General features: G+C 42.8%; 1 protein-coding gene across 1 annotated transcript; it reads left to right on the forward strand.

Annotated features, from left to right (window-relative positions):
- Positions 1-283: 283 nt before the first annotated feature.
- Positions 284-7,976, forward strand: LOC308465587 (vomeronasal type-2 receptor 26-like; the record flags this gene model as incomplete). Its single annotated transcript, XM_080985578.1, has 6 exons — positions 284-492; positions 1,159-1,450; positions 2,171-2,959; positions 4,035-4,265; positions 5,013-5,139; positions 6,085-7,976. 6 exons carry the CDS (start codon positions 284-286, stop codon positions 6,981-6,983), a joined length of 2,547 nt encoding a protein of 848 aa, XP_080841704.1. The 3' UTR covers positions 6,984-7,976.
- Between the last annotated feature and the right edge of the window lie 3,849 nt (positions 7,977-11,825).

Genomic DNA, 11,825 nt, shown 5'->3' on the forward strand with positions numbered 1-11,825 from the left:
GCTGCCTTCTAGATCAGTAATTTAGACAGACTGGCTTTCCTGGAAGGGAACATCCTCAGCTTTGCCTGGAACAGGGAGCAGAGATGACAACCTCACACCTTCTTGATGCAGAATAGATGCTCCACTTCTGAACCATCACCCTTCAGCTCTGAGACCAGAGCTGGACACCACCCTGTATTTGTCAGTTCACTGCAATCCCTGATTTGCAATAATTTGGGGCATATTATGAGCAGCTAGTATTGGGTGGAACAGCTACAAGGAAAGTGTAGCAGGTAGACCCAGAATGATAACACTCCTCCTGTTGCTGCCTCTAGCAACCAACGAGGTGCAGCTGACGGGAAAATGCCCACTGAATCCAATCGAGGAACAAGTTTTGGCTGCAAATTTTTACCGCCTAGCAGACTACCTCATTAGTGGAGTCATATATCCAATATTCTTTCATGAACAATCTCCTTTCACCTTTTCCAGCACCCCTGTCAGCAGACTTGAGACGTAAGTAATGATGCATTGATGTAGTTCTGCTTCCTATCTACTCTCCATTTCCCGTAATACACTTGTTTTCTGATAAACTTCAAAATGTTAATTACATTACATTTCATTAATTTATTTAAAGAGTTCTTTGTTCTGTTCAATTAGTGAAAAACCATGTTTCAAAGTGTTTTATAATGAATTTTAAATAATTAGTAGTAGTTTTGACATGTACTGCTCTCCAAAGCATGACTTGTTTTCTAAAGGGTAGGAAGTGCTTTGGGATGTGTTTGAGTTGCAAGTTTTCTGTAATAAATAAAATGTGAACACAATTCTTTTCCCCCATGCACAACATATTCCATGCAACTTCAAATTATAAATGTCGACTTTGCTTCCCTTCACCCTCCTCCCTTGCAAAAATACTGCAGACACAGGTACAGGTAGACCTCTGTCTCACTTTGTTCTACCTCCTGGCCCTCAAGGGAGTTTTGGTAGGTCACCAGAAATGTGACTGATTTGTGTTATTATCTTCCCTCCCTTGCAAAGATACTACAGGTACAGGTATACCTCTGTCTCCCTTTGCTTTACTTCCTTGCCTCTTTTCCTACTTGCTTTGATTAATACAAAAAAGAATGTGACTTTCATTTTCACTGAATTAAGGATGACTATGTGACACACCTTTTTTCGCAGCTGGGTGGATAAGAAGAACTCACACATTATTTCCTTCTCCCTTGCTGTTCGGGATATTAATCATAACCCCAGCCTCTTACCCAACATCACCCTGGGCTACAGCATCTATGATACCTATTCTGAGGGAAGACTGACATCTGACTCCATGACAGACCTGCTTGCTGGTGGGAAAATCAACATTCCAAACTACAGCTGTGGGAAGCAGAAAAGGCTGCTAGTTGTTCTTGAAAAAAGTGAATTTGACATCTCCACACACATTGCAAGCATGTTGGGCATCTACAAGATCCCACAGGTAATCAATGGGTCCAAGTGAAACACACCTGGCAATATTAGCCACCTTGTTGTTGTTGTTTCTGCTGCCATCTGTCTGTCTTGAAAGACGATGGCGTGAGCCTCTGGGATGAAGTCAAACCACTGTGTAAGTAGTATCAAAGTGACCTCCACAGTGCACAAGCCTAGGCAGTGGGTACGGAGGTCCTGGGCTGCCCAGACAACAAGACCTCCCTCTCAGCCTCACCGCTGTGATCCAAAGGAAAGAAGAGCAATGCATTTGGCACAAGCTTGGCTGCAGGAGTTGCTGGAAGGAGGCAAACAAAGCACCACTCAGCTGACCTAGGATTTGTGCAGGGTTTACTCCTTAGACTTTTCTTCTCCCAGATGTTGGAGGGGATGAAAGGTTATGGAACTCCCTTGCAGTTGAGAACAGACAGGCCCCTTTCCTACTATCTTTCTAGGGCTTACTCAAAACTTTTATTTTATTGCAGCAGGCATTTTCATTTAAGTTTGGTTATAGTGTTTTACCTTTTTGATTGTTTTTTAAAGAATCTTTTTTAACTGGCTAGAGAATTTTGCCATTAATTGGTATAAGGATTGCTTGATTTTTAAAAAAATATTGTTTTACTTCCAAAAAAACAGTGATGTTTGCACTAAATCTGTCAGCATCCTTCACATAGACGTATCGGGTCTTAATCCTGAAACACAAGCCATCAATCTCTTTCCCTTTTCTCACCAGCTCAGTTATGGCTTTGCTCTTACTGATAAATTCCAGTCCCCTTTTGTCTACCGGATGGTCCCAAACCAAGAAATGCAGTACCAAGGCATGGTTCAACTCCTTCTACATTTCAGGTGGACGTGGGTCGGCCTCTTTGCTCCAGACAATGACAATGGAGAAAGGTTCCTGAGTACCTTGACACCTCTAATGAACAAAAGGGAAATTTGTGTTGCCTTCACACAAAGAGTACAACGAGAAACTTGGCTATGGATACCCCATGAAGCACCTGTCCTATGGAGACAAGTCAATGTATTTGTTTACTTTGCAGACTCTCAAAGTGGACTTTACATAATCATAGAGGTACAGTCCTTACTGGAAAGGATACAGACTGAGGGGAAAGTCTGGATAACCACACTTCTTCAGAACAAAATGTTGTTATGTGACATTGACTGCTTCCAGTATGCTCATGGCTCTTTGTCCTTTGTAGTGAAGACCAAAAAAAGGATGAAGAAGGACTATTATGGGCCAATGTCCTTGGCTAGTCAATGGTATTCAGAAGAAGCATTTGATTGTTCTTATTCCAGGCATGCCTTGTCTGTGAGGGGTATGACCAAATGCAGAGAGAAGGATAATGTGAAGATGCTGCCCCAGGAAGAGATTGAAAGAATCCAGTCCCAAGACAGCTATGTGAACTACTTGAGTATCCAAGCTGTGGCTCAGGCCTTCAATGCTGCATATTCATCCAGGTCAAAAAGGATGTCGATTGTGGGTGGAAGCAGTTGGGATCTTCAAAAGCTACAGCCATGGCAGGTAAGTCCTTTTCCTCTTGCAAACTGGAATTTGTTGTCCCTTCTCTGGAATCACCATGATAACACCATCAGAATCAGTCTTGAAATGAGTCAGAACATTGGTTGGTATTGTCTACATTGACTGATTGGCCGTTGACATTGTTTTCACCTGCTTACAGAAATCCATCAGAATTTCTACTACCCAGGTTCCCAGGGGAAGGGAATTCTACACGAGTTACAGGTGGAGCACAACAGAAATGGCCCATCAGTGTATGGGAAGTCAAGATCACAGATTCAGTGCAATGTTCCTGCAGACAGAATTATTTGCAGGCAGCAACTCATAGAGATGGAAGTGGAGCTCACTGAACCAATGCTCTGATTCAACAGTTATCTACTTCGTAGCAGCCTCCTACACTGCATAGTTTGGGAATCCACAAAAGGTCTAAACATGTAGAATCTAGATCTAATATGAATATTAGGAATTACTTTTCACAAAATGTAACAAAAACACTAGGATTAGACACTACCATATTACACTGTCATTAGACAGCAATACTCTTGAATGCTTTTGTCTTCCAATTATAACCACACTTCTGCGTTATACGTAGGGCTGCCTCTGAAAACTGTTCAGAAACTTCAGAAGATGCAGACTTCGACCATCATGTTGTTCACTGGGACAACACTGTCTGAGCATATTACACCAATCCTCGTCCAACCACACTGGCTGCCAATAAGTTTCCAGACTCAATTAAAAGTTCAACGTTGACCCTATAAAGCCTTAAATGGCTGAGGACCAAAATACCTTAAGGACCATCTCTCAGACCTTGATTTCATAATCTGAGACCCTGCTGCAGTGGCTCCCATTTTATCCCTCCAAATCAACCTTTCCTAATATATGTAACAATGTTGATTTTCATCACCCCCAAAATTTTTGAAGTTGATTGAGGGTGTCTAATAATCTAGAAGAGTCACATGGTTCCAAATGAGAAATACAGTGGTTCTTATTCAGAGAAGATCAGGATGCAGGGAGAACATGAAACCATGTTACATAATTCAGCCCTGCTAACTCATTGCTGGATTTTCCTCTGTCATTCTAGCTTCATCGTTTCTTGAAAGAAGTCCAGTTCTACTCTAATACTTCAGCTGATGGACAGTACTTGGATGAGAATGGGGCACTGGCCATTGGCTTCGATATCGTGAATTGGGTGCTGTTTCCTAATAACTCTCATGATAGAGTGAAAATTGGGAGAATAGAGAAACAAAAGTCCTCAGATCTGAAGTTCACCATTAACCCAGAAGCAATTGTGTGGCCCAAGCTATTTAAGAAGGTAGGGGGAAATGGATCTGTCATTTTATTAACTATGACATCTGCTATGCTGTAATAACATTTTGAATAGTACATATGAGGCTTCGTCTGCAATCTTGTGGGAGCTTTCCTAGAGCTAAGTCCCACTGAGTTTAATGGACCCTGCTCTTGAGTAAACATGTAAAAAATGTCAAAGTAAGTAGGAGACTTCCAAAACAGAGCAGAACACATTTCCCCAACTTGGTGCCCTCCAAATATTGTGGACTACATCTCCCATGCACCCCAGCCAGCATTGTGCAAAGATATCTGAGGGGCACCAGGTTGGGTAAGGATGGAGTATAGTAAGGTATTCCACTTCTGTTTGGGCATAGAGACATGATACACAAGCAAACTGGGCACCAAAGTCTACACTGGGTGCAGACTTTGGAAGCAACACCAATGACTCCGTTGGCAGATGTGATGGCAACAGAGGGAACACTTGTTTTATTGCTAATGTTCATATGATGGTTTATGCCATCCTCCTGTTTGTTGTTAACTGTGAGATATCAATGTCAAGGGGGTGGGTGAGGAAGCAGAAGCACCAAAATGGTTTCTCTGCCATGCAGATCTGCAAAATGTAACTGCCCAAAATATGATCTGTGGTCACTTGAGGTTATCGGAAGCAAATATCTCTTCTCTGGGATCCTTCCAAAATTCCATTAGCTGTGTCCAAAGGCATAAACACACCTACCACTTTCTCCTTAGTGCTCAATTTTCTCTTCATGCCTAGACCGTACCTCGATCAAGATGCACAGAAAGCTGTCTCCCTGGATATTCCAGAAAAGTTCAGGAAGGGAAGCCACCCTGCTGCTATGATTGTTCTCCCTGCTCAGAAGGGACCATCTCCACTCAGGAAGGTAGGAGAGGAACTTGGAGAAAATGGCCTTTGATGGGAAGATGGGACAAATATTTGAGCCACTGCAAACATGATATTAGTAATGGCTAGTTCTGTCATCTGTCAGGTGGGCACCATTGGCATTCCAAGAGAACAATGGAAGCATTGATGGTGGGTTCTGGCCAGTGGGATTCCCATGGGACCCCAGAAGCTGCATAGACAGAACAGCCCACCCACCCCCATGTGATCTCCAGCAACTAGTGTTCAAAGGCATTGAAAGGCCACCTCCAATGATGCAGGGAGGACATGTCAGTGATTCTGGTCCTGGGGTCTATCTTGGTGAGTGATGGAAAAGTGGGCAAGAGAGCCAGGGCGTATTGGGTTCACCAACTCAGTAGCCTGAGGAGGGTTGTTGTTCTGCCATGGAGTCAGGAAGCACTAGGGCCAGAGAGACCACCTGACTATTTCTGAGAGGTCCCAGCAGTTCAGGAATGGAGGCAGTGCCACACAATAATACTCCTCCGAGTTCCTTGGAGGAATCATGGAATTCTACTGAAATATGTGATTTTAGAAAGTATCATTCTAGCATCAGTATATTATAAAATAAGTTTAGGCTTAACACCTCTGTTTCTCAATATTCGAACATGACAAGTTGCCTTTATCAGTCAACCTATTGATCCATTTAACCCACGGTTGTCTAATCCCGGGTCCAGAATTTTTTCTGGCCTTTGCACTAGATCTAAATTTTCTAGGTGAAAAATAGCAGTTGGGTGCTACTGCCAACCTGTCAATCACCAAATGCAATAGTGATGCCAGCTGATTTCATGCTTTAAAGCCTTGATTGCCAGCACTTCAAAGAACAGTGTGGGCCTTTTTGAAAATCCTGTACGAGCAGCTCCCCAGCATTCAGACTATTGTAGGTTTGTGACTGATGTTAGTATACAGAAGTGTGTTTTTCTCTATGCAGATGCTGATGAATGCACCAAATGTCCAGAAGATCAGCATCCAAATGAGGATAGACAACAATGTGTCCCCAAAATATCTACCTTCCTTTCCTATGAAGAAAGTTTGGGGAGCCTCCTGGCTTCCCTTGCACTCTCCTTATCCTTAACCACAGGCTTTGTGTTAGGAATCTTCACTAAATACAAAGAAACTCCAATAGTCAAAGCCAACAACAGGGACCTCTCCTACATCCTCCTCATGTCTCTACTGCTCTCCTTTTTGTCCTCCTTCCTCTTCATTGGGAGGCCAAGGAACGTGACCTGCCTTCTCCGCCAAACAGCCTTCTGCATCATCTTCTCAGCTGCTGTCTCTTCTGTCTTGGCAAAAACCATCACAGTGGTCCTTGCCTTCCTGGCCACTAAGCCAGGGAACAAGGTGAGGAGATGGCTGGGGAAGAGTTTGGCCCACTCCATTGTCATTTCCTGCTCCAGTGTGCAAGTTCTCATCTGCACCATCTGGCTGGGGATCTCTCCTCCATTCCCAGACTTTGACCTCAGCTCTCAGCTTGGAGTAATCATTGTCCAATGCAATGAAGGCTCTGTTGCTATGTTTTACAGTTCTCTTGGCTACATGGGCTTCCTAGCTGCCATCTGCTTCACAATGGCTTTCTTAGCAAGGAATCTACCTGGGGCCTTCAATGAAGCCAAGCTGATCACCTTCAGCATGCTGGTCTTCTGCAGTGTTTGGGTGTCCTTTGTGCCCACCTACCTGAGCACCAAGGGGAAATTCATGGTAGCCGTGCAGATCTTCTCTATCTTGGCCTCCAGTGCTGGGCTCCTGGGCTGCATTTTCATTCCCAAATGCTACATTATTATATTGAGGCCTGATCTGAACATGAGGGAGCACCTGACAAGAAAAAAATAAACATGACGTTTGATCCTTAGCTCTAGGTATAGCATAAAATTGTACAGTTGGAAGTCCCAGCCAGAATCTCAACTGGAGTAAAACTGTTCATGACCCATAGCAGGATTTCATAAGCTGCTTAAGAAGTTGCAAACTGAATGGTTAAAGTACAAAAAGAACTTAGCTGAATTAGGAAGAAAGTGACTACGTAAGGGATATAGGTAAAAGGTATTATGGGGAATAACAACAACAACAACTGGGCAGCCATAATGTTGGGTGGAACTTGGCGCACCTGATTTTGAACTCCCTTTTGGATTTTTATGTTGTGAACTGCCCTGGGATCTTTGGCTGAAAGATGGTATACCAATGTAATAAACAACAACAATGACAACTTGGATGTGTAAGCTGCCTGGGCCTCATCGAATGCATCTCAATACTGGATATAAGGTTGACTGGGGGTTCAAAGGGCTGAATGTTGGTTGTTTATAATAGTTTTAGAAGTAATGGTGCAAAGAATAAGATGTAATCAAGATATTAAAGGCGTAAGAGTGGGACAGAGACAATATAAATTGAAAGCATTTGCAGATGATGTGGTGATTTCTGTGGAAGAACCAATAGAGTCAATCCCGAAAGTATTACAAGAGATAAAAAAATTTGGTGAGGTAGCAGGTCTTAAGATTAATAAAGATAAAACCAAACTCTTTGTTTAAAATATGAATGGTGAGAGTAAAGAAATAAAGAATACAAGATGTATCTGGAGATCGAGAGAAAGATTAAGCATTTAGGTGTTTGGGTAACAGCAACATTTGTAGAAAAACAACATCCCAGGAGCTTTCATTCTGGGAATTATAGGGACAGAAGTATCCAAACTGTACAGAAATTTATTCATGTATGCGACTACAGCAGCAAGAATGTTAATTGCCCAAAAATGGAAAGATGAAGTCCCAGCAAAAGAAGAATGAATACAAAAACCTATGGAATATGCAGAAATGGCAAACTTACCAGAAAAATAAGAAACCAAGATAACAACTTTTTATAAAAGAATCGGAAATGTTTTATTGAATATTTACAAACAAATTGTAAACAGATAAGAACATTGGCAGGGTAGTTATAATAACCTGCAGTTTCATAAGAGTGTATATTTAAAGTAGATGAAGAAATGAAGTTAATCTGGATAGGCAGAAAATATTGAAAATAAATGTAAGGAAGCACAGAAAGAGGGGAAATGACGTAAAGTTTTGAAATGTTAAAATGACCGTGAAATTAATGAAATGAATAAACCTGAATATCATAAATAAAATATATAAAAAAGAAAGTTTTTCCATATGCCTAGTCGGAATCTCCTTTCCTGCAACTTGAAGTCATTGGGTCGATTCCTACTTTCCAGGAGAAAACAAGCTTGCTCAAAATTAACAAATTGTAGAAATATGAAAAGCATAATTTTTTTTAAAAGAAAGAAAGAAAAAGAAAACTAGGTTGCTTTATCCTCCATGTGACAGCCCTTCAGATATTTGAAGATGGCTATCCTATCTCCTCCCAGTCTCCTCTCTCCCAGGCTAGACATACCTAGGTCCTTCAACCATTCCTCATAAGCAGGCACCCCCCAACTTGGCCCTCCAGATGTTTTGGGACTACAATTCCCATCATCCCTGACCACTGGTCCTGTTAGCTAGGGATGATGGGAGTTGTAGTCCAAGAACATCTGGAGGGCCGAGGTGGGGGGGGGGCTGCTCATAAGGCTTGGCTTCTAGACGCCTTGATCATCCTAGCTGACCTCCTCCTGCCATTGAGTAAATTGATATGTTATTGCTCTTCTGTTGGAGGTTGGAAAATAGCATGTAGGGGAAGTTCTGCTCTCATCTCTGGCTTGTGGGCTTCCCTTTGTGTCAACTGGTTGGCCATTGTGAGAACAGGATGCTGGACTTTGGCCTGATCCAACCTCAGGGCTCTTCTGATGTCAATCATGTTCTGCCCAACTCACCTTTACCCTTGATGATCTATGGCAGCCTATTGAGTAAACATGTTTTCTCCTGCTCTGCACCTGCTCCTATCAAGTGTCAGGGGAGATCTTTCTTCCCTTTACAATCATCAGAATCACAGTAATCTATTTTTATTCTTTCCTGAGTCCAAGTAGCCCCCCCCCCCCCGGAATATTGCCTTTGGGACCAATAAGGTAAATATCACAATTAAGGACAGTAGGAAGTTTTTTTATTCCACTCTGCCCGGAAGGTTGGATGTATAAAATATATATTGTGCCACAAAATCCTGGGGGCCAAGACACAGAGCAGGTGAAGTGAGAAGGTACATTTGTGTGATGCTGCCTTTTAGATCAGTAATTTTGACTGACTGGCTTTCCAGGAAGGGGACATCCTCACACTTGCCTGGACCAGGGAGCAGAGATTGCACCCTCTCACCACCTTGGTGCAAAAATAGATGCACCACCACTGAGCCATCATGTTTCAGCTCTGAGCCCAGAGCTGGACACATGCCTGTATTTGTTGATTCACTGCAATCTCTGATTTGCAAGAATTTGGAGATTATTATAAACAGCAGCTAGTGCTGGGTGGAACAGCTACAGTCATACCTCAGGTTGAGTGTTTTCAAGTTGCGTCCCGCAGTGACCCGGAAGTACCAGAAAAAGTTACTTCTGGGTTTTGCTGCTCGTGCATGTGCAGACGCTCAAAATGATGTCATGCATATGCGCAGAAGCGGCAAATTGTAACCCTTGCAGCACAGACGCACAGATGCGGGTTGCATTCTGCTCATGTTGCAAATGGGGCTCCGGAAAGGATCCCGTTCGCAAGCAGAGGTACCACTGTACAAGGAAATCGTAGCAGGTAGACCCAGAATGATAACACTTCTTCTGTTGCTGCCTCTTGCTACCAATGGGATGCAGCTGAGGGGAAAATGCCCACTGAATCCAATCAAGGAGCAAATATTGCCTGCAAATTTTTACTGGCTAGCAGACCACCTCATTGGTGGTGTCACATCTCCAAGGCTCTTTAATGATCAACCTCCTTTCACCTTTTCCAACACCCCCATCAGCAGACTAGAGATGTAAGTAATGATGCATTGATGTAGTTCTGCTTCCTATCTACTCTCCATTTCCTGTGATAAACTTGATTCCCGATATACTTGAAAATGTTCATTTCGGACTTCCGGGTTGGCGCCATCGCCGAATGGCGGACTCCCTCCGAGCTCCGGAGGGAGCCTGCTCGGCAGGGGCTGGGTCCTACCGCACCGGCGATGCGGGGACCCTTAAAAACCACGGCCACGGAGGCCGTGGACATGGAGACTCGGCTGGCACCGCTAGCGCCCTCCCGACTCGTGAAGGAGCCTTTTTAAAGGCTACGGATCGGGTGCCGGGGAGAAGCGTGGTGCTTTGAGTCCTCTGCTATCCCTGCCGAGCGCAGCCGCATGCCATCCGGCGGAGAGCGCTGACTTCTTCTATTGAAAATTCGGACTTCTTAACAACAACCCCTGAGTAATTTGGAAACCGGGTTCAAAAGGAGAAAAAAAAAATTTTTTTTTCGGATTGGACACGAGCGGGGGGGGATCCAAAAAGGAAGTCAGTCCCCCTCCCTACTGTAAACCTTCCAAAACAAGGACGGGGAAACCAAGGTCCAAAAAGATTTGTATTGCGGATAAAAACTAAGAATTCCACGATGGGGAACTACAAGAACTGTGCTGGAGGAAGAATTGAGGGAGAAGGGAAACGTGACCCCCCCCCTGGGAACCGGGGTGATTGAAGAGAGAGCCTGGTGAAAAGAGTCGGAGATTTTGACAGCTGTCAAAGTAGCTGTCAAAGTCGGAAAGCAGAGAGGATTTTATTATGAGAACTTTGCTGGTTAAATTTGTTACAATTTGCTATAACCCGTTAAAACTTGGATACAAAATGGCGAAAACATGGATAACAATCGGACTTTTGGACTAGAGAAAACAAAGTTACAGCAATCCCCCTAGAGGAGTTTTGGGACATTACAAAGATGGTCGTAAGTGGAAAAATACCATTGGAATTTTACAGGACTGGTTATCTTCTGGGAAAGCTGCAAAACGGAAATAATATTTTGTCTACAGGGTGTTCAGCTAAAGGAGACAATAGAATTTTCTATTGAAGAAAGGAAGGGACTGAACGCAAGTTTTTGTTCCTGAATAACAATAATCCCTGCAGAGTTACTAAACTTCTGAATTAGAACGTTTTAGCAGCGGAACAAGAGGAAATTGGACTACAACTTGGAAAGAACAATGGGGGGAGTTTTATTAAAGATTTGAAGTTAAATGTTTTAAAAAATAACTATAAAAAGAAAAAGCCAGCAAGGAGTTGGGGGAAATAGGTGATTTATGGATTTTGAGAATTCCAGGCAGATAACATGGTTTGCTGGTCAGGGGGAAATTAAACCGGGGACAGGGGGGGGAGAACTAAAATCCAAAGGCTTGTCAACTTTTTTTTCTGAACTGGCTCTTTTTCACCTACTATATTTTTTATTTCTTATTTCTTATATTTCTATTGTGTGGGGTGTCCTTATCTTTAAAAAAAGGGAAATTGTGGAATGAAAATGGGGTGGGCCCTGGGGAGAGAACTTTTGTCTTTTATTAAGGGTATTGGTGAGGAGTGTATAAATTTTAAATTCGAATAATGGTCTAAACAAATTAAGTTTTAATTGGAACTGAGAGCTTGTGGAGCCAACAATATGAAAGGGGAATATGGTAGGGGTGGGGGAAGGGGGGAGTCCCGGAAAGTGGATGTATGAAAATAAGGCTTTGAATGTACTTTAATCTTTACTTTCTGTATCTTTGAAAATCTTAATAAATATCATTTAAAAAAAAAAAAAGAAAATGTTCATTTCATTTCATTAATTCATT

The sequence above is a fragment of the Podarcis pityusensis genome, assembly GCF_964106645.2.
Source record: "Podarcis pityusensis genome assembly, chromosome: 2".
NCBI classification, from domain to species: domain Eukaryota; kingdom Metazoa; phylum Chordata; class Lepidosauria; order Squamata; family Lacertidae; genus Podarcis; species Podarcis pityusensis.